This window comes from Chamaea fasciata, unplaced genomic scaffold (assembly GCF_029207755.1).
Source record: "Chamaea fasciata isolate MVZ Bird 193981 ecotype frontalis unplaced genomic scaffold, bChaFas1.0.hap1 SCAF_17, whole genome shotgun sequence".
Classification (NCBI taxonomy): domain Eukaryota; kingdom Metazoa; phylum Chordata; class Aves; order Passeriformes; family Sylviidae; genus Chamaea; species Chamaea fasciata.
The window spans coordinates 1,363,457-1,389,700 of NW_027094102.1; the positions used below are offsets into that span (position 1 = coordinate 1,363,457).

At 53.4% G+C, this 26,244-nt stretch overlaps 2 protein-coding genes across 3 annotated transcripts in view; both read right to left on the reverse strand.

The window, feature by feature from the left end:
* The window catches only part of NFATC2 (nuclear factor of activated T cells 2), a 79,256-nt gene extending 75,322 nt beyond the window's left edge, over positions 1-3,934 (reverse strand). The window contains exon 1 of the mRNA XM_066198620.1: positions 3,766-3,934. Coding sequence (XP_066054717.1) covers positions 3,766-3,934 — 169 coding nt within the window. The remainder of the gene's footprint in view (positions 1-3,765) is intronic.
* Positions 3,935-21,440: 17,506 nt separating this feature from the next.
* Positions 21,441-26,244, reverse strand: part of ATP9A (ATPase phospholipid transporting 9A (putative)) — a 49,089-nt gene continuing 44,285 nt past the window's right edge. For both annotated transcript variants that reach the window (XM_066198647.1, XM_066198645.1), the window contains exon 28: positions 21,441-25,421. In XM_066198647.1, coding sequence (XP_066054744.1) covers positions 25,285-25,421 — 137 coding nt within the window. In that variant the 3' untranslated portion in view covers positions 21,441-25,284. The remainder of the gene's footprint in view (positions 25,422-26,244) is intronic.

The window sequence follows — 26,244 nt, forward strand, 5'->3', positions numbered from 1 at the left end:
AGCTCCATCGACCCTCTGGAAGCCAGGCAGCCTCCCCAAGCGGAGAACCCGGGGAGAGCTGAATCACAGGTGGAAGAGACCAGGGCATTTCAGTTTCAAAGGACGTGACCCTTGATTTAGCAAACTCCTTTTCGCACATCTCCGAAGGGCAGAAAGGAAAAGGAAAAGGCTCCCGAGGTTCCCCAAGGCCAGTGTGTGCACACACGGCTTGCTGAGGGCCACCCTGCGCTGTTTTAAAACAAGGCAGCTACTTCAAAGGCAGCCACTCGGCCAAATGTGACCGTGCCAATTAGCATGAAATCCGGGAATAAAGGCTCACCCGAGCGGCTGCATTCCACGCTGGGTTTATCCAAACCATCCTCTAGGAAAAGCTAAAGATAGCCCCGTGCAGGCCAGGGAGGGCAGGGGCACAAGTTGGGTTTTGACCTCACATCCGCTGGCTGCAGCTCCCGGGATTCAACCAGAGTCCCTGATTTGCATAAGCAAAAGAGAGGATTTTCTTTTTTAATTAACTCGCTTATTGTCATTTGAAGGGGGCAGCCCGGAGCTTCTTTGCATTTTTCAAAAGCTGAGTTGTCTGTTATTTACACTAACTGCTTGGAAGCTCCGAGCGAGGGCCGGTTTCCTGAGTGAAATCTGGAATTCTCGGGTAGATAGGCATTTTTGTTGCTTTATGGCAGGGCTGAACACTGCCTCCTGTGTTCCTGAGCCAGCCCCAAGACCCAACTGCATGCACTTTCAGGGTGGTTTTTTTTTTCCTTTTAATAGCTTTGCATCTGGGAGAAGAAAAAAAAAAGGAACGAGGCAACTTATTCAGGGCTTGACACCTACAAGACGTGGCAATGTCCCTGGGAGCCTGTCTACACACCAACAAGCAGTTGGAGGAATATTAATATTCATGGGTGCTCCCTGCACTACACACACACACAGACCTTGTAGATTCATATCACCAGATGCAGTCTAAGAGTCTAATGAGCTACAGCAAGGGCCTGAGCCTAGAGAAAACACTCTTTCCCATCTGCATTCTTACGTGTTGTCTCAGGGCAGGATTTCATCGGGAATCTTATTTAAACACAGGCTTTGTTTGGGTTTGCAGAACACCCCTCAGAGGACCCAGAGCTCCCAGAAGGGTTGACCTCAAACATTAGAAATGAAGTGGCAGCTTTACCCCTCAGCAGATCATCACACACTGAGTGCCCAGCAAACCTGCGGGGAGCTGCTGGAGCAGAGCGCTGTGTGCATTTCAGTATTTTGTCTCTCATGGCAGCCAACAACAGGTGTTGGGGAAGAGCACACAGAGCAGGGACCAGAACTCAGAGCAGTTATCAGAACTCACTCCTCTGGGAGCCCTGTTTGTAGGATTTCCTTGGAAATGCTCGTTAACTCACCTGTTGTGTTTGAAACGAGCTAAAATTTGGGATACCACTGCCCAACACCTGCACGGGAACTCTGCAGGGAATGCATCCAACACTTTTTCGTTTAAAGGACACAGAAAACATCCTCAATGGCCAAATGAAATCACAGCTTCTACCTGAAAGCAGTGTATGCCTTGCACACACTCCCCAAATCCTGTTTACCTGGGCCGGCCCCTGAATTCAGCAGATGCTTTTTGTTTGCAAATCCTGAGAAGATTGCTAATTGAAGCCTGGCAAGTAAAGGTAAAAAGCACTCCCTACAGCATTGCTGCTTTTGGAAATGGCTGGCTTCAAGAGGGACATCTAATATTAATAAGATAGACTGCAGGGTTTTTGTTGACCCTTCTTTTCCCTGTTGCTTTTATAGCAGTCCATGTTTTGGCCCAGGCACACACGAGCACTACTGAATGCCAGTCACTTTCAGGAAGGATATTTCTGGCATCCCCATGACAACAAGTTGTGATACAGGTCCTACTGTTAAACCACAACCTTGGATGGATACTGCCAAATTCCAGCCTTTTAAAAAATTGCTTATCAGGAATAAACGTTCACCCCAATCCACTCCTGGAGCCCAAAATTTACATTTTTCCATATTTTTTTAACAGTTTGAAAATCCCTTTCAGCATGCTTAGTTATTTTAGGACTTGTCATGAGCAGTGGGTGGAGCAGACCAGGCTGGGAGGGCTCCAAATGCAGGAACCAGACTGAACTGCTGGGGCTCACTCCTTTGGTTTTGGTTCCACTTTGAATCCTCCTCTGCACAGGACTTGTTTGCCCAAGTGCAGCTCAGATGAGGCCACAACTGCACATGAACAATGAGCATCAGTTACCACCAAGCATGTGGATAAAGCCCTTGCTGAGAATTTGACCATTTTCTGCTCTCATGTAAACACGCTTTAATCTTTTGTACATTAAAGGTTGCGGATGTATCCTGGATTGCTCACAGACTGGAGCTGGGGCCTTTTCAAAGCCAGGGACAATGTTCTCCAGATTACAATGCTCAGAGAGATGGTTGGGATTTCTTTTTTTTTTTTTTTTTTTTTTTAATGCTAATGATTTCCATCTTTGGAACAAAATTACTGCTGATTATGGTTTCCAGTCATTCAGAAGTGAAGAAAGCAGGCTCGAGAAGGAAGTTACTTCTACAACAAGCACACACTGCTCTGCATTTATGCGGTTTGAGGATTAAACTTTCTACCCCCCACCTACACACGATTATGTTCTGTAGAACCTCCCACTTCAGGCTTCACAGCAGCACTGTCTACTGTAAAGATGTGAACACACCAGCATCTGAAGCTTTCACTGACGCTCAGTGTGTTTTCATTAAAACCATTAACCCCTCCCCAGCGTGGATTTATTGCAGCATATTTTGATCTACACGAAACCTTGAAAGAAAATTCAGCTTTGTCCATCTGATGGCATGAACCACGCTCGGTCAGCTTCGATGCTGGTGCACATCTGTACACTTAGACAAGGACAGAGAGAATAAAACTCAGCAACAGCTCTCCATTTCACTAATGACACCACGACTCAGGCCTCAAAGGTCTCCTCCTCCAGAGAGAGGAACACAACATCTCTGAGATGCCCCAGGGAAATGCCACCTCTCCACTGTGCAGAAGCAAAACCAAGGTATCCTAGAGACAATATCCCAACAAATCATTCCTCTGGGTCCTCTCTTTTTGCTTGGTCTGCTTTACAGAAATCTCTATTTTATGGGAAGTACCCCTGTTTAGAATCACCCTTCACAAAGTCAGGCAACACTTGTCGCTGCACTTTTGAGAATCACAGCACAAGCTCAGAAAAGCAGAACAGTCCGCAAATCTTTCTTTTCCCCCTCAACTCTAACTGAAGCTCGTGGTGTTTGCTCCCAGGCTGTGCCCAGCTGTGCCCAGCTGTGCCATCCCCGCGGGAGGCTCGGGCTCACGGCCGGCAGCAGCTCCGAGGGCTGCACGCCCCGGTGCTCCGGCTGCCTTGGAGCTTCCAGAGCCGGCTGTGCCACGGTGCTGAAGGCAGAGAGTGCCGGGCCGAGCTCGTCCAGAGCCGGCTGCGCCCCGCTGCCGCCGGGCCGAGCCGTGCCGAGCTCCTCCGCTGCCCTCTGCAGCCGCGCTCGCTGCACAGCCCCGGGCACGGCAGCGCTGTCCCCCCGGCGGCGCCGGGCACTCCATCCCGGCAGGGACACCGAGCCGGGCCGCAGCGGCCCCGGGCAGGCACCTGCCGCCCAAGCCGCCCCGAGGGCCAGGCTCCGGCCCCGCCTGCCGGGCCAGCCCCGGGCGGTGCCCGCCGCGCCCCGAGGAGCTGCCGGGGGCTCCCGGGCCGCCCCAGCGCTGCTCCTCGGCGGCTCCTCACCAACCTTCCATGGCCTTCAGGTAGTCGTAGTCGAAGAGGATGGAGAAGTCGAACTCCTCCTGCGGGCTGTCCGGCCGGGCCGTGGCGGGGCCGTGCCCGGGGCCGTGCCCGGGGCCCCCCTCCTGCGGGCCGGGGTCGGGGCCGGGGCCGGGCCCGGGGCCCGCGGCGCTCATGACGGCCCGGGAGCGGCGCTGCCCCGACAGCGAGAGCCGGGCGCTCGGGGCGCGGGGAGAACGGAGGGAATAAAGCGAGAAAACACCGAGAAGTGCCCTGGCTTGGGAGGGCGCGGCGAGCCCCGGGCGGCACGGCACGGCACGGCACCAGCGCCCGGGCGGCAGCGGGACGGCTTCCTGCTGCTGGAGCCACCTGCGCCGGGGCCGCCCCCGGGGAGGAGCCGGCCCCGCGCCCGGGCTGGGGACAGCGGGGATAACGGGGTGAGCCGGCACTGGAGCCCCCGACAGCGGGGATAACGGGGTGAGCCGGCACTGGAGCCCCCGACAGCGGGGATAACGGGGTGACCCGGCACTGGAGCCCCCAACAGCGGGGATAACGGGGTGAGCCGGCACTGGAGCCCCCGGCAGCGGGGATAACGGGGTGAGCCGGCACTGGAGCCCCCGACAGCGGGGATAACGGGGTGAGCCGGCACTGGAGCCTCCAACAGCGGGGATAACGGGGTGAGCCGGCACTGGAGCCTCCAGAAGTGATGCCCTTTGGCCGAGCGTCTCCGTGCTGTTTGCCCCACGTCAGGCATGCCCGGCTGTCCTGCACGCAGCCCCTCTCTGCCGGGGTCTGCAGGGTCCCCGAGCTCCCCGCAGCCCTTGCCTGCTCCAGGCTTCGTACATCCCGGGCCATGTGCTCCCATGGCCGGCTGCGGCGGCAGGAGGGTGTCTGTGAGCACAGCACAACCTCTCGTAGCTGGAGCATCTGTAGAAGCATCAGCCCCATCGTGCACAAGGCCTCTGTTCTCCTCCTGCCTCGCTCACAAACAGCGTTTCAGAGGATGAGCACTCGCCGTGTTCCCTGCTGACCACAGCCGGGTGCTGCCAGCTTCCCCGGGTGCCCCCAGCCGCCTCCACCACATTGACTCCATTCATGCCACCCTCCCCTGGCCCTGCCCAGGGCTGGACACTGCCCCCGACAGCCTCCTGCCCCCGGGGTGGCTGCTACAGCCAGCAGTGACTTCACTCGTGGGGAGCCGGGGACCCCGGGTTTGTGTGCTCAGAGCATCTGTGGTCAGAGGGCTGCTCCCTGCCTTACCTGCTTGTATGGTGCCCTTCATGAGTGTGCACATGGCTGTCATCAGGTCTGGGAGTTTGAAAAATGCTCCTAGTCTGTAGACAGGGCAGGGACGCAAAGGCAGAGGGACCAAGATCATTAAAAAAGTATTTTGGTGTTTACTTCAGCTTGTTTTTATTTGCTGAGCCTGTCAGCACGACGGCATTAACTGCAAGACAAATCTGACCCTGTGTTACTTGTCTAAGGTCACAGAAAGTCTGTTTTAAAGCACACTTGAACCAGAATCTCTGCAGTTGGGCTTACATCCTACTGCCTTTCTCATTAAAGTGTCCAGCAAGAAATGACAAATTGCCTTCTCATCACACCCTTTTGCTCCGTCCCTTCCTTGTCCAGAGGACAAGAATTCAGACTTTCCCTACGGTTTGCCGTCAGGTTCTTCACTGAGTTTCTGAAGAAGCCCAGTCGTGGCTGCTCCCCCTGCAGCTCCTGGGTGGCAGCGGGGGCACCTCTGGCTGAGCAGAAACACCACACGGGGCTGAAAGGGCACTCGGGGAGCAGCCAAACCTGCAACCAGGCCTGGTGGCATTAATTTGTCACTGGAAGGTGCCGGGGGATGGGGAACAGTGACGGTCAGAAAGGGCAGGTGAGCCTGCAGACAGAATGTTCACTGAGGTGTTCACAGGGGCTGCCCCTGAGGGCCTGATCTGTTCTGAATTCTTTAGACATCTTTTAAACTGGATTGCTGATATCTGCTGTCCAGTGATCCTTGCTGTTTGCTGAGCACTGGCCTTTTATCGTTGGCTCTTCTATTTAAAATTCATTAGAAAAACAAAATATACTTGCTGATCTTGGCTTAGCACTAAAGAGAGCTGTCATCCTCGGAGCCAACACTGCATGGAGCACGATTGGAGAGCATCAGTTGTATTAGCCACAGCAAGAAATGGCACAAAAAAACCCATTGGGCTTTTTAAGGGAAGTACAAGTGATTGGCAGGAGGGCATGGGGAGACGACCCCGACTTCTTCTAAAGCTCCATCCCATCCTTTACTTCCCAGCCTGCCTGCAATCTGTAAGGCGTGTGAAGCTTCAAACTTATCCTCAGCTACTCCTAGGATTAGTAATGCTCCTCCAATGGAAAATGTACCTTTTGCTTTCCAAGAGGGCCGTGTCGTGCCAAAGGGTTTCGCTGCTAGCACACGTCATCATCAGTTCTGACTCTGGCCGGGGACGAGGGTGACAAGACAGCAATGAGGAAAGTGTTAGAGAAACGTAGGAATTAGCTCAGCTTATGGGATTCGAGGATTTTTTGCCCAGCAGACAACTTGACAGATGTCAAGGAGCAAGAGCCACCAGGCTTTAATCAAGGGTGTCCCTGCTGCTCCCCCCAGCTGCTCTCAGGGCACACGAGGACACCAGTCCCACAGGATCACTGCCCAGAACCTGCAGGAACAAGAGTTTCCACGTGCTCTGAGTGCTCAGAGATGTGAGTCTGAACGCTCTGGGGGCTGGGTTTGAACCTGCCTGTTTGTTATTCCGGGCAAAATGTTACAAGTGCACAAAATACAGGTCTGGCCGAAATATTAGAGGGGCATGAAGCCGTTGGTAGGTGCAGGCAGCTGCAGGATTCAGCTCAAGTGGCAGCTGTAGGTTTTGGAGCCTTCCAAAGGCTGAGTGGAGTCTAGACCCAAAAGAGGCTCTTGAGCCCGCAATGAAAATAGAACATTATAAATTGTTTAAGTTTTAGCTGTTAATAACTACATAACTGACAAAAACTGCCCGCAGTCTGTCATTAATAATTAGCGGTGAAGGAAAGGCAGGGAAGCTCCTAGACCTAAATAGACTGTGGGCTCTTCAGCCCAGTATATACACTCAGAAACATCATCCAAATCAAAGAAAAAACCCAAACAACGGGACAAATGCTTCCCAAAGCTTGATTTCCATTAGAGCTGGCATGAGAGGCTGGAGTACAGTGTCCAAAGACAAAAAATACTGCTTGGGTTTCCTAACCCTCAATCTTTTTCACATCAGACCCTTCCTCTCCCCGAGGATCCTCCGTGCATTTCTGCTGTGCCCAGGATCCTGGGGACCTGTCCCAGCTCTGCTTGGGCTCTCAGCACCCACCCTGAGATCTGGAAGCCAGCATTAACTCCGGGGATTTTTCTTTAAAGCTGTTTCCATGAGCCAGAAAGGTGTTTCAAGGACTGAAGCAAAGCCTGTCCTTGGCAGCATTAACAAAAATTGCAGCCACGTATGCTTGCAGCAGGCTCCACACAGAGCAGAACTGGAAATACACTGTGCTGCCATTTCAGGGAACTGCAGGATGGAAGGAGTCCTTTTCCACATAGTTGGATCCGTGCTGGCCTTTGGCAGGGCTGTACTTTAATAAAACTTTTAAAAGAATGTGAATACTGGGCTACCTAGGTGCTGGGGGACGGGGAATCCAAAAACAAAGCTAAAAGGAGCACTCCTAGTGTAAAACAAACTGTGAGTTAGAGAGTACTTAACGTATTTCTCACTGTTTAAATGCAACTGCCAATGTAACTTCTCATTTTCAGTTTCTGCTTGTACTGCCCCACTCTATTCCCGGCACCAATAACTTCACTAATTCAAGGATGCTCCGAGATGAAGGAATTTTTTTTGATCTCAGAAATATCTGTGCTGGTTATTATTTGTCCCACATGATATATATAATTTACTCTGCATCTCTAATACTGCCATACCTTCACATTAAACGCTTTTAAAAGAAAAAGAGGCAGAGAAAAGCGGATTAAGAAAGCTGCATGTCTATTTAGCTGCTAAAACCCAAAGAAAATATGAGTCAATGCTGTCTTAAAAATCTAAGTGTTCTAATGGTGTATGTGGCAGGCATTAGAAATTTAACAGGCAACTAAAACTTGCACATGGACTTAATCCAAGCTCTTTAAAATGAGCTCAGACTGTGAGTGACTGGTTGCTTGGTCTGGAGTGTGGGGAGTGTTATTAGAGAGAAAAAAAAAAAAAGGAGGGAGAGAGAAGGGAGAAATATCTGGTAGTTCCTTTGAGAGGCACAGACACAAACACACACACACACAGAGAGAGACTACTTTTCAATTTTGGGGTCAGCTTGAGTCAGAGATATTACCCCCCAATTTCAAGCTTAAAGTGGTTTGGCAAGAAAGGACAATGGAAAAATTGCTCGTATCTCCACGTTCCCATTAAGTTCTGAAGTCTGCTGGGCAAACCAAAGGAATGCACATATCATCGTTTAAAAAAAAAAAATAGATTGGGCCAGTAGTGGAAAAGAAGTTCTAGGATATTATTATCCTTGGCTATTTTTTCAAAAATGAGTGATGAAATTTCACTTAGGATATCTATTGGAATATTATAAAAGAGTGCTCCAGTTCTGTCAGTGTCCCATCTGTGAATGTGATTCCTGCTCTGCACGAAAGGCTCTGGGATCATTTGCTGACTGTGGCTGGTGTCCCACAGGACAGGCTGGCAGGGAGAAAAGTCAAGTGACGGAGAACTGACAGCTGTGGGACCCCAGGGTGACACAGGGACCCACGGGCCCCTGGGGGAGCTCTCTGCCCTGGCTGAGACTTGCTGCAGCACAGCTCGGGGAGCAAAGCACCAAAGCAGCTTTTTGCCGGCAGGGTGTTTGTGCAGAGCCTTCATTCCTCACCCTGAGCCTGCTCCAATCATGAAAGGGGATAAGGGCTTAAAATTATTAACACATCATCATTTACACACCCTGCATTAGTAAGACTCTAACACTTTGTTGTGGGTGCAGGAATCCTCCCAAAGGCAGAGACTGATCCCCAAACTGCCGTGTATTATTAACCCCTTGCAGTTTCCTGCTGCTTTTCCCTTGTGGAAATGTTGGGAGCAGCCTTGGGACACAAAAGCGAGTCGGGAACAGGGACTGCTCTGATCAGCCCTGCACCACTGACCGGAGCAAGCATTTGCATAAGGCAAAAACACATTCTGGGGCCCAGGAGCGTGTTCTTTCTGGAGCATCTCAAGGCTCTGTCGTGCGACTGATTGCACTGTTCCACTGACTGCTGTGGTCTCAAATATTCCATCTGGAAATTTGAAAATATCAATAAATGCTTTTCGTTCTGGGCTGTGGCTGCAGGGCTCTGGGGAAAGCAGAGCTGCCCAGCACTGGGAGGGTTTGCGGGGCTGCCAGCGGTGCTGCCCCGTGCTCTGATGCTCTGCTGTCCTGCAGGTGAGATCACTGACAGGGGCACGAAATCTCCTCGTTCCCTTTGCTGCTCTGCAGCAAAATAACTTCCACGGACTGTTGTGAGAGTGACTAAGAGCAGCCGGAGCGCTCAGGAGAGGGGGAGTTGTGTCTGGAGAAAGCCGAGAAGACACGGCAGGGCAATGGCCTGATCCTAAGGCGGTATAAAGCCACTCAAGAGTCTTTCCATTGGCCCGTCCGAGACTCGGAGCTCTCGGATGATCCCCTTCGGGTGTAGGTGTTAACGAGTGTGTTTTGGCAGGTGCCCGGGGAGCTCGCTGCGGCAGGAGAAAACAAACAGCCGCTCCTAAGGGCTGCTCAAAGGCGGCCCCGCCGCGCTCGCCCCGTCCCCCGGAGCCCGCCCGGCCCCCGCGGCCCCGGCTCTGACTCAGCGGCCGAGCGGCGCTGCCAGCGCGGGCGGGGAATGGAGGATGGAGCGCTCCGGTGGAAGAGCCCTTCCCTTCTGCACCTCCTGCACCTCCTGCACCTCCTGCCCCTTCTCCCCGCAGCGGCAGCGCTGTCCCAGCCGAGCCCGCCCTCCCGGCGGGGCTGCGGGCGGCGAAGGCTCCCCGAGCACCGAGCATCCTCCGCCCGCACCCGGAGAGCCCCGCACGGCCGTGGCCGGAGCCCCCAGGCCAGCACGGCCCGCAGAGGTGTCCCGAGCCCCGCTCCGTGCGAGCCCGAGCCCCGCCGCCTCCGCACGGCCGCGCCCTGCCCTGCCCTGCCCCGGGCCCGCAGCCCGGCCGGCGGGCGGGGCGGCACGGAGGATGCCCGAGGGAACCGCAGCATCCCCCGGAGGCTGTCCCTGTTCCCGGGCGGCTGCGGGGACAGCGGCGCTGCGGAGGGGATGGCCGGTGGCTCGGGCCGGGGCTGACAGCGGGGCTGGCTCCTCCTCTCGCCGCCTTTAACTCTTGCCTCCTCCCGGGGCTCCGCACGCCGCCCCCAGCCCCGACCCCCGCCCGCAGCACGGCCCGGCCGAGCCCCCGCCCCGCGGGCACCGGCCCCGACGGGACCCCCGGCCACCCCCGGCCACCGCCGGGCTCCGCGGCCGCCCAGCCCCGGCCCGGACCAGCCCGAGCTGCCGCAGCCTCCGGCGGGCCCGGGGCAGCTCCGCGGAGCCCCGAGCCCCCGAGCCGGGCAGGAGGCGCAAGGGTTAAGCGGCCGGGTTAGTCAGCGAGGCTCCGGGGATGATGGCTTGGAAGAGGAGAGTCCCTCTGGCTGGAGTTTAAAGGAGGCTGCTCCAGACAGATTTTGTATCGCCGTGGCGGATCGCTTCAAACCAAACCAAATGAAAGCAAACCAAACCTAAAGCCAGTCCAGAACCTTCCCCGAGGGCTCTTCTGGCCCTGAAGCTCTCCTGCCCACCGCTGCCGGCGGGCTGGGGCCGCGGGACCGAGCCCGGCCCGGGGGGGACCTGCCGAGCGCCGGGAGGGGAGCGACACAGGGACACACACACACAGAGCACAGCACCCGGACAGGCAGCACTCACACCCTACCTTGATCCATAGACCTCATGATGTGGTGGTAGTGTACCAGCCTGCAGGCAGTTTCTCGCTGCATCAGGAATTAAAAAAAAAAAAAAAAAAAGAAAAAAAAAAGAAAAAGAAAAAGAAAAAAAAAAGAAAAAATCTGTGGCAAAAAAGAAATTTAAAAAAAAAAAAAAAAGGAAAAAAAATCTCCTTTAAACCATCTTCAGCCAGTGCCGCCCGGAGAGAGGGAACCCCTCTTGCTCGCCTCCTCAGTGAGCGTTTGGAGGTGCAAAGAGGGATCCGAACTGGGCTGAGCGTGTTCCTGAAGTGAAGTCAGTTCTCTGCTCTGAGATGAGGGTTACTAGAGAGGGAAAGGCCACTTCCTTCCCTGCTCCGAGTGTTTATAGTCTTTGAATGCTGTAAAATAACGGGATTCCCTCACTGTTTCCTCCTGTTTATCCCAGTGCCATGGAAACCCCTGGATCGCCTCCATCTCCCAAACTGAGGGCTTTCCTGCAACTTCACACTCAGGAATCCATGACGTCTCGCAGCTCCGGGCCAAGGCAGCTCTGCGGCTTTCTCAGTCTGCAGCACAAGCACTTAATTGTTGAGCAGAAAGTTAGAGAGCGAGTAAGAAAGAAATATGGATGATGTTAAAAATCCCAGTGTGTGCTTTTTAAACAAAACTTGCAGGAACTGCAAAGCCTTTCAAAGCAACGGGGCTTCTGTGCAGAAGTTTTCCTTCTTCCCAGCAGAGACAAGCTCAGGCTGCTGCTGCTTTTACCTTTGAATAAATCATTCAGAAAAGCGAAGTCCCCAGCTTATATTTATGTCTTTTAAATTCAGCAGCACTCTATTAATACCCATCTTGTTACTGGCGCAAGTTTTGGCTCCTAATTACCACCGGCTCAATTCTTCATACAAAGACGAAAAGAAAAATTAAGAATTTGTTTGGTGGCGTTTCACAGACCTCTCTCTGTTCCTATTTTTAGATCGATTTAGGAGAGGAGCAACCCCATGGATTTCCACTGATACACGTGGAGCTCAGCGAGGATGAAATAGCCAAGGAAGCCTCCGAAACCAAGACAACCCGCGTGTGTTTACACGTCCTATGTATAAACAGGAAAATAAAGCAAAAGAAAACAGGGAAATAAAGCCGGGGATGCCATGAACTGCGGCTGTCTCCCAATGTATGGCTTTCACTGGGGTGTGAGCAGCATCTGCCTCTCCCCTCGGCGCCGGGCTCGGGCTCTCCGTGCGGCTGCACTCGCACAGATCTCTCTCTCTCTCCAGCAGGGATGAAGAGGTCACACATATAAAGCATTCTCCGGGGAGGGTGGCAGCCCCGCGGCCCCTCGGGGACAGCGGCCGGGGTCAGCCGGAGCCCCGGGTGAGTCACGGCAGCCGGCCTTGGCCGGGGGAGCGCGGAGGGCTGCCTGGCAGCCGCCCCGCATTTCCATCTTTCACTCCCTCGCTCCCCAAATCGACCCGCAAGGAGGTATCGCAATCAAACTTTCTGCTGCTCGGGTTTGTTGTCCTGCAGGCTAGCAACTGCAGGCAGCCCGGGGAAACTCAGCGCACCTCACTTTCCTAGCCTTTGTCATCTTTGGACACATCGGGGCGGAAACACCTTCCCCAGCCCCGCGGGCCCGTTATGCAAGCGGCTTTCCCCGGGGAGCGGGGGAGCCCCGGGCCGGGGCCCCGCCGGGCACAGCTCCCCCCGAGCCCCCCTCGGCTCTCGGGGAGCCTTTTCCTCCCCCCGAGCCCCCCTCGGCTCTCGGGGAGCCTTTTCCTCCCCTCGAGCCCCCCTCGGCTCTCGGGGAGCCTTTTCCTCCCCCCGAGCCCCCCTCGGCTCTCGGGGAGCCTTTTCCTCCCCCCGAGCCCCCCTCGGCTCTCGGGGAGCCTTTTCCTCCCCCCGAGCCCCCCTCGGCTCTCGGGGAGCCTTTTCCTCCCCCCGAGCCCCCCTCGGCTCTCGGGGAGCCTTTTCCTCCCCCCGAGCCCCCCTCGGCTCTCGGGGAGCCTTGTCCTCGCCGGCCCGCAGGGCTAAGCCGCTGTCCGGTGAGGATGTTCCTGCCCGAGCCCTGGCATGGCGGGGAAGGGCCGGAAAGTTGCACCTGACCCTCAGGCTCGTACCTGGAGGCTTTTCCCCTTCGCAGCAGCTTTGAAGCCACGAGGGAAGTCCCGCAAAGCCCCGGTGGGCCCGGCATCCCCGGCAGGCACAGGGGTCACACCTGAGCCCCCCGCATCCCCCGGCACAGGTGTCACACCTGGGACCCCCAGGCACAGATGTCACACCTGGGCACATCCCCCGGCACAGGTGTCGCACCTTGGACCCCCACATGCCAGACACGGGTGTCACACCTGAGCATCCCTCATCACCAGCACAAGGATCACACCTGAGACCTCAGAACCCTCGCATCCCCGGCTCAGAGGTCACACCTGAGACCCCCAGGCACAGATGTCACACCTGGGCACATCCCCCGGCACAGGTGTCACACCTGGGACCCCCACATCCCCAGCACAGGTGTGACACCTGAGCTCCCCGCCGGCTCTGAGCGCATCCACCACCGGCAGCAGCGCAATCGCCGGATTCCTCTTTGGAAAGCTAAAGGGAAACCGAGATTTCCCAAAGCTGCTGCTTTGCGTGGAGAGCAAAACGATTTTAATTAATTCTTAGTCGGGAGAAATAAGTAATTAACCCAACTCCCACCCCCGCCGGCCCAGCTCCTGCCCAGTCCCCGCAGCATCCCCCGTTGGAATCACACTGGGAAGAGCAGAGAACAATCGGGACGGGGCTCCGGGGGATAGAGCAGAGCCGGGAAGGGGCAAACTGGGGCCGAGGACACCTGGCCGTGCCAAGGGGATCCCGGAGCGAGCGGAGAATGGGCCACCCCGACGGAAAGCTCGGCCTCCTCCCCCGCGGCCCCGCGGTTCTGGGCACGCAGGTTGGCTGCCCTAGGCTGCACCGTTTAAAAATACAATGCCTTGCTTTTAATAGCTCGGTTTGATCGGCTCCCGCTAGTTCACATGACAGGCTTTTCCTAAAATATCTCCTTCTTCCACTAAGTTTTTTCCAACTTTAAAACTGCTGAATCCTGCTACCCAAATTAAACTCAGTGCAACGCGAAAAAAAAAAAAAAAAGAAAAAAATAAATAAAGGAGTGAAAGAGGGCTGGCGGCTGCCTCCGGACTAGCATTCCCCAAACCAGCATATGACACAACTGTAAGATTTCCAAGGCTTTTGGAGAGTTCAGCGAGAGAATCGTGTCCTCCACTGGCTGCAGCTTCCCCGCTGAGTTAAACTTTCCTGACGGAACCTTTCTCCATCTGGCCGCGGCTCCAGCGCGTTGTGAGCGGCCGCGGAGGAGAAGGGGGATGCAGTTCAAGTCTTATATAACTGTGCAGGCTGGATGCGGGGGCAGAGACTTTCCCTAGAAACGAGAGATTTTTATACATATATAGTTATTTTTAGCTTCCCTTTTCAAAGGAAGGCCAAAATCCTCCGACTTTCCTTTGCTTTCTTATTTTGGTATCACTAAGGGATTTTATTTTTGGAGGTAAGGAGCTATTAATAGCTAATATTTTTAGCTATTTATTCCCTCTTCAGGAGAATACTTCCTCCTCCTTTTAGGGGCACATTCTGGACTGCATCCCTACCCCCCAAAAAACCGGCCCAGCTGCCACCCATGCCCACGGCAGCCTCCGGGATGTGTCCCTGGCTTTGGGGACAGGGCAGGGATGCAGCTGCTGGCCCCGACCCCGAGCAGCTGCCTGCCTCGGGGGATGGATTTGGAAGCTGAATTTGTCCCCGGGAACAGCCCGGCCGGTGCTCAGCGCCGGGCTCGCAGCCCAGGAGGCCGAGCAAGGAGCTCCGTGCCCGGCACAGGAGGGCTGCAGGCAGCCGGGGACAGCGGCTCGGGGGGTCCCGGCCCCGGGGGATCCCTGACTTCCCCTGGCAGCCGCCCACAGCATCGCCCTGCCAGAGGATCAGCCTCCCTGCCCGGCTCCACGCAGGCGTTTGGCAATAAAACCGAATATTATTTTTTTTTAGATATTATTTCTCATGCTCTTTAGGAGATAAGGCATCTAGGCTTCCTGAGGATGTGCTCTCAGCCCATCGGGGCAGCTGCCTGGAGTTTATCATCAGAGACTTTGTGGAGACATCTCTGTTTTCCACTCGCAAAAGGTATTTCAGTCTCACGGCAACAATAAGTATTTTTGACAAAAGCTGCTCGCCTTTCCAAAGTAAATACTGCTCTCTCTCCCCGAGTGTGCCCTCGCTGCTCCCGGAGCGGCCTCCGCACGTCCCAGCCGAGCTGCAGAGCAGGGCCGAGCGGATTCCCAAACTCGGGCTGTGTCCTCACCGCACCTCCCGGAGCCCGGCGGTGCCCGCTCCCGGGTCTGTCACCTCCCGGAGCCCGGCAGTGCCCGGTCCCCAATCTGTCACCTCCCGGAGCCCGGCAGTGCCCGGTCCCCAGTCTGTCACCTCCCGGAGCCCGGCAGTGCCCGGTCCCCAATCTGTCACCTCCCGGAGCCCGGCGGTGCCCGCTCCCGGGTCTGTCACCTCCCGGAGCCCGGCGGTGCCCGGTCCCCAGTCTGTCACCTCCCGGAGCCCGGCGGTGCCCGGTCCCGGGTCTGTCACCTCCCGGAGCCCGGCGGTGCCCGGTCCCCAATCTGTCACCTCCCGGAGCCCGGCGGTGCCCGGTCCCCAATCTGTCACTTCCCGGAGCCCGGCGGTGCCCGGTCCCCAGTCTGTCACCTCCCGGAGCCCGGCGGTGCCCGGTCCCCAATCTGTCACCTCCCGGAGCCCGGCGGTGCCCGGTCCCCAGTCTGTGACCTCCCGGAGCCCGGCAGTGCCCGCTCCCGGGTCTGTCACCTCCCGGAGCCCGGCGGTGCCCGCTCCCGGGTCTGTCGCCTCCCTCCCGTCCCCAGCTGTCCTGGAGCATCCTCACAGCGTGCGGCTTCTTCAGGCTCCTTCCCCACCATGGACTTTGTCTAAATAACGATAAATAAGATTTTCACTCACTTGACTGAGTTACACAATGTTCGATCTTGCACTGAGCTCCACGTGCCCCAGGGAATCCACCCAGACAGAGCTCTCCGGGTCTGGAACCAGAACTGCCCCAATTTCCTCCAAATGGGAACTTGGTTTTCCTCTACAATCGAAAACTCTGCTGTGGGAAGATGTCTCCAACCAACAGCCACGAGTGACAGATGCCAACTCCTCCACTTAGCCCCGGATTTTCAGGCCCAGCCAGCTGGAAAATTCCCACTATTGGTTATATCAGGGTTAGAACTGGCTGGGGAACCTTTGGACAGTGCAGGAGGGAAAGGGAGAGGAAGGAACAGCAGGGCCAGGCCGTGCAGCTCCAGAGGCACGTGCTGCATCAACCCAGAGCTTGATCCCTGCAGGGCCCATCCCTGGGGCACAGAACACCCCACAGGATCTCTGTCCTGCCTGCTCTGGCCGGGGGAGCTGGACACCACCGACAGCTGTCCCCAACTGTCCCCGAACGAGGAAAGATCTGTTCCCTCTGGTACCTTGCTCCCAGCTCCTGGAAAGGTTTATGGAATGAGAACAGCATCATTAATATTTTTTTTTTTTTCGCACAGATTCAGAGGGACTTGTAGTTTAGAGTGATATTCTTGAATCTAAAGACAGCCAACCACCCACTGTCAGGGCACTGGCAAAAACGTGTATGAATTGATAGCAATGATTTCAGTTAGCTTGAGACATAAGTTGGTTTAATAATAATAATAAACCCACAAATTAATGAAGTCAAACACCTGTGCATGGGGTGCAGGATGGAAACACTGACGCAGTCATTCATTATATCATATGATGGCTAAACTAAATAAAGATAATAAAGAAAGGTTATGACTGTTTTGAGAAGGTGGCTTTAGTTCCTTTCATATCAGCGCCAGGGCAAGGGAATCTGATATTATATCCTGAACAGAATTTACAATTCATTACTGGGGCCCTGGCCACACCCGGCAGCTAATCTAGAATTTCACACATTTAATGAACTTCATACTTGAAATATGTGGTCTGTAAAATCTGATTTACACTGTTGTTAAAATAGCTGGCGTTTGAAAGAGAATATATTTTAAATTATGTATTTGTGCACAAAGTTTGTTGTGTTTCTTTTTTTTTCCTCCTTCTTCTTTCCTTTCCAAAAACCCCAAACCCAGTCATTAATTCGTCCCAACACGTATAAAACCTTCCCCACAGTGTAATTTCTGCTGCCGTATTTCTTTCAGCGCCTCAGATTTACTCCCCACGTTTCTTCAGGAGCCAACTGCATCCAGTTACGCCGAGGGGCAGAGAGCCCCAGAGTGACCGTGGGCACTCCAGCCCCTAAGTCAAGCTGACAGGGCAGCCCGTGATGGAGTGCAGGGGCTGTAATTAGTCCTCACCTGCCACCTCCACAAACCTCTGCGCTAGGTCAGGCCTGCCTGGGCCGGGCTCTGTCAATCCCGGCTCAGCCAAGCCTTGCAGCTTTTTATTGGATGTTAACACCTGATATTTCCTGCAGGCTCTGCCGTTGCTGAAGGCTTTGTGCTCTCCAGGGCTGGAGCTGAGGGGAGGATGAGCTGGGGCTGTGCAAATCTGGGTTCCTGCTGGGGGAGATCGCGAGGAGCCCTCGGTGCTGCAGGAGAGGGTTGTCACTCACCTGTGGAGCACAGGAGGGGTTTTTTTTCTTTTCTTTCTTCTGAAGGCAATTTACGGGGAACACGGCACTTGTAAGAATTAGTCCCACACTTCAGTAATGAGCGCTGGCAAGGATTCAGCTCGGGCGTGAACAAAACCTGAGGGTTGTGCGAGGGGGTGAGTGTGAGCTGTTCCTTTCCATCAGCCCTGGGTCTCCCAGCAGGACACCGGCACCGTGCTCCATCTGCCTGGGGAAGCTCCTCTCCTCAGGGCTGCAAATAGAGATCTCACTCCGAGAATTTGCCTTCTGGAGCGTCTGCAGGAGAGATCAGGTGTTAAAATCTGACAGAGGGAATGCTGATCCTTACAAACGGGCCGTTTTCTTCCAAACCCTAAACTCAGATTTACAAAGGTGCAGAGGAGCTCTGCCTCTGTGGGCACCAGCCCTTGCCTCTCCCAGAGCTTTTCTGAGCGCTGTTTCTCCCCATGGCAGTGACACCATTGCTGCTGGAGCAGGGAAATGCTTCAGTGAGACTCTTACCGGGCATTTGACTCGTCCTCGTTTTTTACAGGGGTCCTGGTCAACAGCAGTTGGCATCACTTTTTGTCACAGCTCGGTGACAGCTGCACAAAAGGAATCTGAGGTGAGGTTTCAAAGCCAGCACAGGACAGGCACAGAAATGCCACACCGGCAGCAGCACAGCTCTTTGGAGCAGACCTGGAGCACAGGGGTCAGTCTGCTGCCTGCCGACAGCACCAGGCAGGACATCCCCGTGTCCCCAAAGGGTGCCTGAGGCAGGACATCCCCGTGTCCCCAAAGGGTGCCAAGGCAGGACATCCCCGTGTCCCCAAAGGGTGCCAAGGCAGGACATCCCCGTGTCCCCAAAGGGTGCCAAGGCAGGACATCTCTGTGTCCCCAAAGGGTGCCAAGGCAGGACATCCCTGTGTCCCCAAAGGGTGCCTGAGGCAGGACATCCCCGTGTCCCCAAAGTGTGCCCAAAGCAGGACATCCCCGTGTCCCCAAAGGGTGCCAAGGCAGGACATCCCCGTGTCCCCAAAGGGTGCCAAGGCAGGACATCCCCGTGTCCCCAAAGGGTGCCCAAAGCAGGACATCCCTGTGTCCCCAAAGGGTGCCAAGGCAGGACATCCCCGTGTCCCCAAAGTGTGCCAAGGCAGGACATCCCCGTGTCCCCAAAGGGTGCCAAGGCAGGACATCCCCGTGTCCCCAAAGGGTGCCTGAGGCAGGACATCCCCGTGTCCCCAAAGGGTGCCAAGGCAGGACATCCCTGTGTCCCCAAAGGGTGCCCAAAGCAGGACATCCCCGTGTCCCCAAAGGGTGCCAAGGCAGGACATCCCCGTGTCCCCAAAGTGTGCCAAGGCAGGACATCCCCGTGTCCCCAAAGGGTGCCCAAAGCAGGACATCCCTGTGTCCCCAAAGTGTGCCAAGGCAGGACATCCCCGTGTCCCCAAAGTGTGCCAAGGCAGGACATCCCCGTGTCCCCAAAGGGTGCCCAAAGCAGGACATCCCTGTGTCCCCTAAGGGTGCCCGAGGCAGGACATCCCTGTGTCCCCAAAGGGTGCCAAGGCAGGACATCCCTGTGTCCCCAAAGGGTGCCAAGGCAGGACATCTCTGTGTCCCCTAAGGGTGCCAAGGCAGGACATCCCCGTGTCCCCAAAGTGTCCCCAGGGTGCTCCTGAGCTGCCTGAGCACCACCCCTCAGTCCAGCCCACCCCCCTCCACTCATGCTCTCAGTTTATCCTCTGGGTATCTCTACTTTTACCCTGGTAAACAACCCTCTGGAGATGGTTAAGCCGCTCAAGAGTGTACATTTAAAATAAAATCTGTTTCACATAAAAGGACAAATGAGAACGACTATTACCCCCGTCTTTACTGCGTTAAATTCTTTTGCACAGATTGTTCTTGTTACTACTCCTTTCTGAGGGACTCTGAGGAGCAGACAACATTCTGCCTTACGTGGACAACTCCAGCAGGCCAAGAGTGGGAGGCTTTCAAGCGGGAATTAAAAGGGATTTTAAAGCCCTGTTTGTAACCCACTCAGGTCTTGGGCCACGAAGGGAGGAAGAGCAGCAGAGGGAATCACATCCTTCCCAAAGCCAGATCCTGCAAGACGCTCATCATCTCTAATTACAGCAGCAAAATTTTGGAGATGCACCACGTAACCCAGAGAGTTTTAAGGCCATCAAATGCTCATGGCCTGAGGAAGTGGAAAAAATGGATTTTTAGAGAATTTTTAAAGCCTGACAGAAGGCTCACGTAGGATGTATTTGAATGCAAATTTTGAGATAGAAAACGCTGACTTAGAAATTTTATGGAATAGGACTGACACTGCTGAGGAACCTGACAAGGAAGCCCCAGCATCAGCTTTGAAAGAATCCACAGAAACGTTTGGGTTGGGGTTTATCAACACTCCCAGTGAGGTTTTTAAAGCCTGCAGTCACGTTTCTCATTTCAACCCAGACATCTGAATACTCTGCGCAAGGAGGATCTTTCCTCTAAGACTGACTCCCATGTTTAAGGTGCCGAGAAAGTCTCACCATCAAGGCAGAAATATTTTTCTGCTTTCTGTGCTCTGCCTGTGGGGCCAGCCCAGACCCCCACAGGTTCTCTCTGGCCCCATCTCCCACCTGGGGAAGGGGAACAGGAGCAGCTCTCTCCCTTTGGTGAAGATGTGAGACAATATTTAATGCCACAGCAATGCAGGGGAGGAGAGGCAGTGGCAGGTGTCGTGGCTTGAGCCATCAGAAGGCGAAGACAGAGCAGGACAAAATGAGGTTTTTTCCTCTCCCCAAATGGTTCATGGTGCAGGGAGGAGCTCCCCAGCTCCATCAGGCCCAGAGCGAGACGCCCAGTTCCAGCCAGCACCTATTCCTTCCTCTCAGAAAAAAGGAACAACAGAGACACACCAGTGTACAACACAGCCCCAGCGTGAAAAACAAGGCCACTGGCACTCCTTGGTAAAGCCCAGGCTGAAAACTTAGCCCAGGACGTGTGATCTTCCAAAAATCTGCCAGCCCCTGCCGTGTTCAAACTTCTTGCATGACCACAGCCACATGAAGGATGAAATGAAACCCCGTGGAAATCTTTGACATTTCTACTATTATGCAATGTTTGGGTGAAAAAAAAAAAAATTGCTGAAATTCTCCTTCCCGAGTGAGTTTAGAAAAGCTATTTCGAGCTTTTTTTAATTACACATTTCACCATTAAAAAGAAACCGTCCATAAATTAAAGGAACCACTAACCAGGGCTTATGTAACCCATTTAGAGTGGGAAATTGGTAACACCTGGGAGCAAAGTCTGTTCCTGTGACTTCTGGAGCCTACACCATTCATTTGATGTGTGCAAACATCACAAAAAATGGCTTGTTTAATATCTGCACTAACTACTTTCTACCAAAAAGAAGTTAGTCATTAAAAAGGGCATCTGCGCCCTACAGAATTTAAAAGAAAGCCTTCCATAGATGGTCAATGATCCGAGGGATAGTTTATCACTGCTTTCAGTAAACATCTCCCAAGTCAGAGGTTTACTTTAGCCAATTGCATTCTGAATTTTCCTTTTTTTTTTTTTTTTTTTTTTTTTAAAGAGTGTTTATGGCTCTATCACATTTTTGGTAGAAAATTGCTGTGCTGTTTTGGTACTCAGCATTATTGACGTCTCCCCTGTGGAGAACATTCAGTGTTAAATCCTGCCTCTCCCCCATCCCTCACCCTGGGACTGCTCTCGTGCCGAGCCACTCACTGAATCGAATGTCCAAGGGATGAGAACATTCCCAAAATAGCTGTTCCCTAATGCTGTTGCATCACTGCTCTTCCCAGGGCAGGATGTATCTGTGTTCCAATGAAAATTCCCTCCTCACTCCCAGCAGCGGCTGCCAGCAGCCATGACCACCCCCTGGTAAAACCAACACTGGCTCTAGAAAGAATTTCAAAGAAAATGTAAAGAATTTAAGCAGCTCTGACCATTTCTTGGATATGCATTTCCCACACACAGGTTGAAGGCCCACGGGACAACTTCTCCATTCCCTGACAATCCCCACACATCTGGGGCTGGTCACTGACCAGCTGCATCATACAGGGGTGAAGTAAAGAAGTTGCATAAAATTTATTTTTTTTTCCACCTTGTTTTACAACATTCCCTTTTTTTTTTTTTTTAAAGTTCTCACACATCTGCGACATGTAACTCCACAGAACAATAAATAACTGGCATTCATATTTCTCTTGACTCAGGAGTATTTACAGGTTGTTTAGCTGGATGACAGGTACAAAACATCGGCATCACAGTAAATACCACTTTGACACCAGAATCCATTTCCCCATTAAAAATTAAATGAACTTAACACTGATTTTTTTTTCTTTTTAAAACAATTTCAACAATTAAAAATGTTCTCAAAGGCATATAAGTATGCTTGTCATAGGCAGTAGTAATGGACCATATTGGCAAAGCTGTGAACCACAGGATTTCATGCAAATCATAAGAGTTTAACACTTCTGAAATAACTAATAATAAACACAGAGCCCGCCCAGCTCCTCCTGGGCTGAGCTGTGGGATGAGCCCAAGCCCACAGGAACAGCCTGGGACACTCAGGGGTTCCCATCCCTGCCTGTGCAAAGCAGGGGGCTGGGATGCAGCTGAAGCTTCCTTGCAATAAACCCCCCAGAGCAGCCGGAGGGATCCCCCCTCTGCCCTGGGGCTCCCTGACAAACCCAGCTCAGCTCCAGCACAGCTTCCCTCGGCTCCAGAGGCTGAGGCTGCCCCGGGGTTGGGCTGGGACAGCTCAGGAGAGCACAGGAAAACGCCCCAGGAGCAGCTCCCAGCACAGTGCTCAGCCCGAGGGGACAGCAGGGATGGTCCTGAGCTCCCTCGGCCAGTCCTGGTCTCGCACTGAGCACACAGTGACGGGTTCCCAGTGCGCCACGAGCTGAGCTGAACAAACGTTTGACAGATGGACAAGCTCTGTGGAAGAGAAATGCAGAGCTGAGGGGGCAGAGAGGCTGTGACACACCTGGAATTGCTGCAGAGGTGCACGAGGAGAACGGAGTGTGCCACAAAACCTCATGGGGAGAACCACACGGGCAGCACCTGGAGCCAGGGGCAGCAGGAGCTCAGTGAGAATCACACAGGGGCATCACCTGGAGCCAGAAGGAACATGGTGAGAGTCACACAGGGGAATCACCTGGAGCCAGGGGCAGCAGGAATATGGTGAGAATCACACAGAGCATCACCTGGAGCCAGAAGGAACATGGTGAGACTCACACAAGGGCATCACCTGGAGCAGCCCCAAAGCACACAGGTCACACGTGAACTGCCACAGCACAAAACCCACACAGATAAAGGAATGGGAAGAACACTAAGGCCACAGACAAGATACTGCACAGAAGAAGAAAACAACGCCTCACTCCCCAAAAGTACAAATCATGAGCATACTGGAGGAAAAGATGAAGTTTCCAGCAGAGAATCCATTTATTTTAATGTACAGTAAATATGAACACGTGTTTTAAATTTTGCTTTTAAAAACATTTTTAAATAACTTAAGAGAAATGGGTTGCAAACGTAAAGTGCTGAACTTGAAAAATAGAAGTGTTCCTCTTTCCTGCTGTTTGCTAGGTGGCAGTTTTAGCCTCTGACTGCTTTGAAAAAATGCAGTGTATTTCCAGGCAGAAATGACTTCCTGGATTTACTACCTTGTGCAAAACCACGAGCTGCAAAGAACATAATCCACACCCCCAAATACGGCTACAGATCACTATCAACTACTAAATATGCTACTGAACTTATGATTCAATAAATACAAATGAAATCACAGTTCACTCCCTTTCTTGGTGTAAGCTAATCGTTTGCAAATATGGTCCACTCCGTGTAAACTGTATTGACTCGAGGAAACAGTGAATTCTACCATTTATGTGTCTCAAATATTTACACACAGCAGCTTGGCACTGCTGCTGTCGCAGGACACTGAGCTACCAGCACACGGGAGAGAGGGACAGGGCTGGGCTGCTCAGTCACCACCTGGGGCCAAGTGCAATTCTTGGTTCTTGAACTAATGAAGGTAATTTAGATTGGATATTGAGAAGAAATTCCTCCCTGTGAGGGTGGGCACAGGAATTCCCAGAGAAGTTGTGGCTGCCCCTGGATCCCTGGAAATGTCCAAGGCCAGTTTGGACAGGGGTTGGAGCAACCTGCGACAGTGGGAGGTGTCCATGGCAGGGGTGGAATGGATTATATTTAAGGTCCCTTCCAACCCAAACCATTCCATGATTCTGTGAAATCTATCTGGGGACTCCAGAACAGCGGCACGGCCAACACTATCCAGCCATGATGAAGACACTGGTTAAGGATCTTTCTGGCAAAAAGGAATTAATTCACAGGAGGCAGTGAATTAATTAGTCTGCTTTGGGACAGGAGCTCAGGCTCTGGGCTCTGTTTTGGGACAGGAGCTCAGGCTCTGATCTGGGACAGGAGCTCAGCTCTGGGCTCTTCCCCTCCTGTGCAGCCAGGGAACAAGGGCACCAAGCAGTGCCAGCTCCGCCCGTGGTTTCTGTGATGTGGGAAGAGGACAGCAAGCACTAATCGAGCACAGACTGAGGAGCCTTAGACAAGGATGGCTGCCACTAAAAGCCCGTCCATGTCTGATGTATCAACCCAGCACTGAAAGGTCCCTGTGACTCTCTGCCCTTCTGCTGAGAAGCCCAAGCACGTGTTGCCCTCCTCGTGATATTATAACATGGACCAAAAATTATAATAATGACAGAACTCACTGAGTTTAATTTTTGAAAATGAAAAATGCGTAAATTTACTCTGCACATATGCCCAATGCCTTCGTGTGAACCCACTCCTGTGATTCAGGTTTGGTTTTTGGAGCCAGGCAAGTGCAAGGTTCCAAAAACTGCCTCTCTGCAGGGAGCACGTCATTAAAACATCCACCCAGGAGTGCCTCTGCTTATTTGCAGCTCACCCTCAAAGTTTCACACTAACAGGAAACAGATTTCATGGAGCTGCGAGGAGCAGCAGCTCTGTGACCTCTCCTTTCAGTCTCCAAGGATTCAAGACACGTCTGCCACATTGTCTGCACAACAGTACGAGGCTCTTCTCACGTTGTCGACACATTTCAAGGATGATCAACTGCAAAGTTCTGCTCCAAAGAGGATTTGCTTTAGTTTAGATAATTTTCTCCTACACAAATAAATAGGGAGTAAAACTATTATGTCACCGGCTCCTTTCGACAGGAAGCACAAAAGCTCAACAAAACGGAATTCTGTCGTTTTGAGCCACCGCTTCTCTGTCTTTATCAATGGCTGGACACCTCCAAAATCACTGGGGCGAGCACGTTTCAAAGGGAGGAAAATCTCCGACAGGCTCAGATTCTCCAGCGTGTGTGCAGATCCCACAGGCTGGAGCCCCGTTATGGAGACAACGTGCCATAAATCAGCAGTCGGCTGTCAGCAGGGTAGTGCATCACCTACATTAAGGGATTTCCAAGATGTAAAAAGAATGTAACTACTAGAATCAAAAAGACAAATAACATAAAAAAAAAAACCCCGACGTAACACAGGCCAAAGAACGGCGCAGACACTTAAAAAATTCACTTTAAATCGTCAAATGTAAATCCCAAGGTCAGGTAGCAGCTTCCACAGACTTTGAACCATGCAAATGAGTAACCCATTGCCATCGCAGTTCCATGCATCTGACCCCAGTCAAGTAGAGCAAAAGTGCCAAGAACTGGATGAACTCAGAGCCTCCACCCTCCAAACACTCCCTCTTGGTGTCAGGTCCCGTCCAGGGCAGGCTGGAGGTGTCTCACCACAGCAGCAGGTGACAGAGATTACCACGGGCTCCTGAGGCAGCTGAGGACGTGTTGGTTATGGGACAGCTGGGGTCTGTCTCTGGGCCCTGGGCAGTGCCTGTCTCTGTGTGCCAGCAGCAGCAGCCCTAGGACGTCAGCTTCGAGTAGCTGGGGGGAGAGAACCTCCTTCTCAGGTACTTGAGGACGTAGAGGGGCAGGCAGCTCACCAGGGTGATGACAGTGACCTTCCACAGGAACGACAAGGTGGCAATGAAGTAAACATCTGCATGGAGAAACGAGCACAGGGTCAGAAACACCGGGAAGGACCTGCTGGGAAGGGCTGCAGGAAAGCAGCTCCACCTCCCACTGCTGCCTTCTGCCCATGGAGATCTAGTTCCAACTAGATCATCTTCAAGCTCCCTTCCAACCCAGGCCATTCTGTGGTTTTACAATTCTTAAAACTGCCCCACATTGCTCCAAGTTCAAAGCTCACGGGGTACCTGGCTCCTCACTCCTCTGTGCCCTCCTCCTCCCCAGAAGACGCAGAGATGTGCTGAGCAGGCAGGAACGTGGCTGCCACAGGTAACTGCCCTCCCTAAGCCCACCTGGAACAGGGATTTCCTCCTGGCACTGCCCAGCACTGCAGCGTGTCCTCCCACTCTGGGACTGCCTCGGCTGCTTGGCTGAGCCCAGCAAACACAGCTCCTGACCCAAAACACCTCAGGATCTTTACAAAAAGAGCTGAAGCATCCTTCAAAGCAGAACTGCTATAACCACACGCAAGAGACAGATCCAGCCGGGGGGGAGTTATCCCTGTGGTCTTCAGTTAGGAAAGAGCTTTATGGAAGGAGCAGTGACATCTTGTGGCTCCTGAATGAACACTGGAACAAGCCCGTGGCTCTGATATTTGCAGCTTGACAGTTACTGGGGGAACCTGGAACTCCTCACCCTTTTTCCTCTAGCCAGGGAATAGGATTAGTTCTGCTTCAGGCAACTACGACACCACCAACCAAACCCATAAGGCAACGGTCCCAACAAACAGATAAAGTACGGGAAGTTTTAGGAGGCAGCTCCTTCACCCAGTTTAAAACACCAAATCTTTCAAT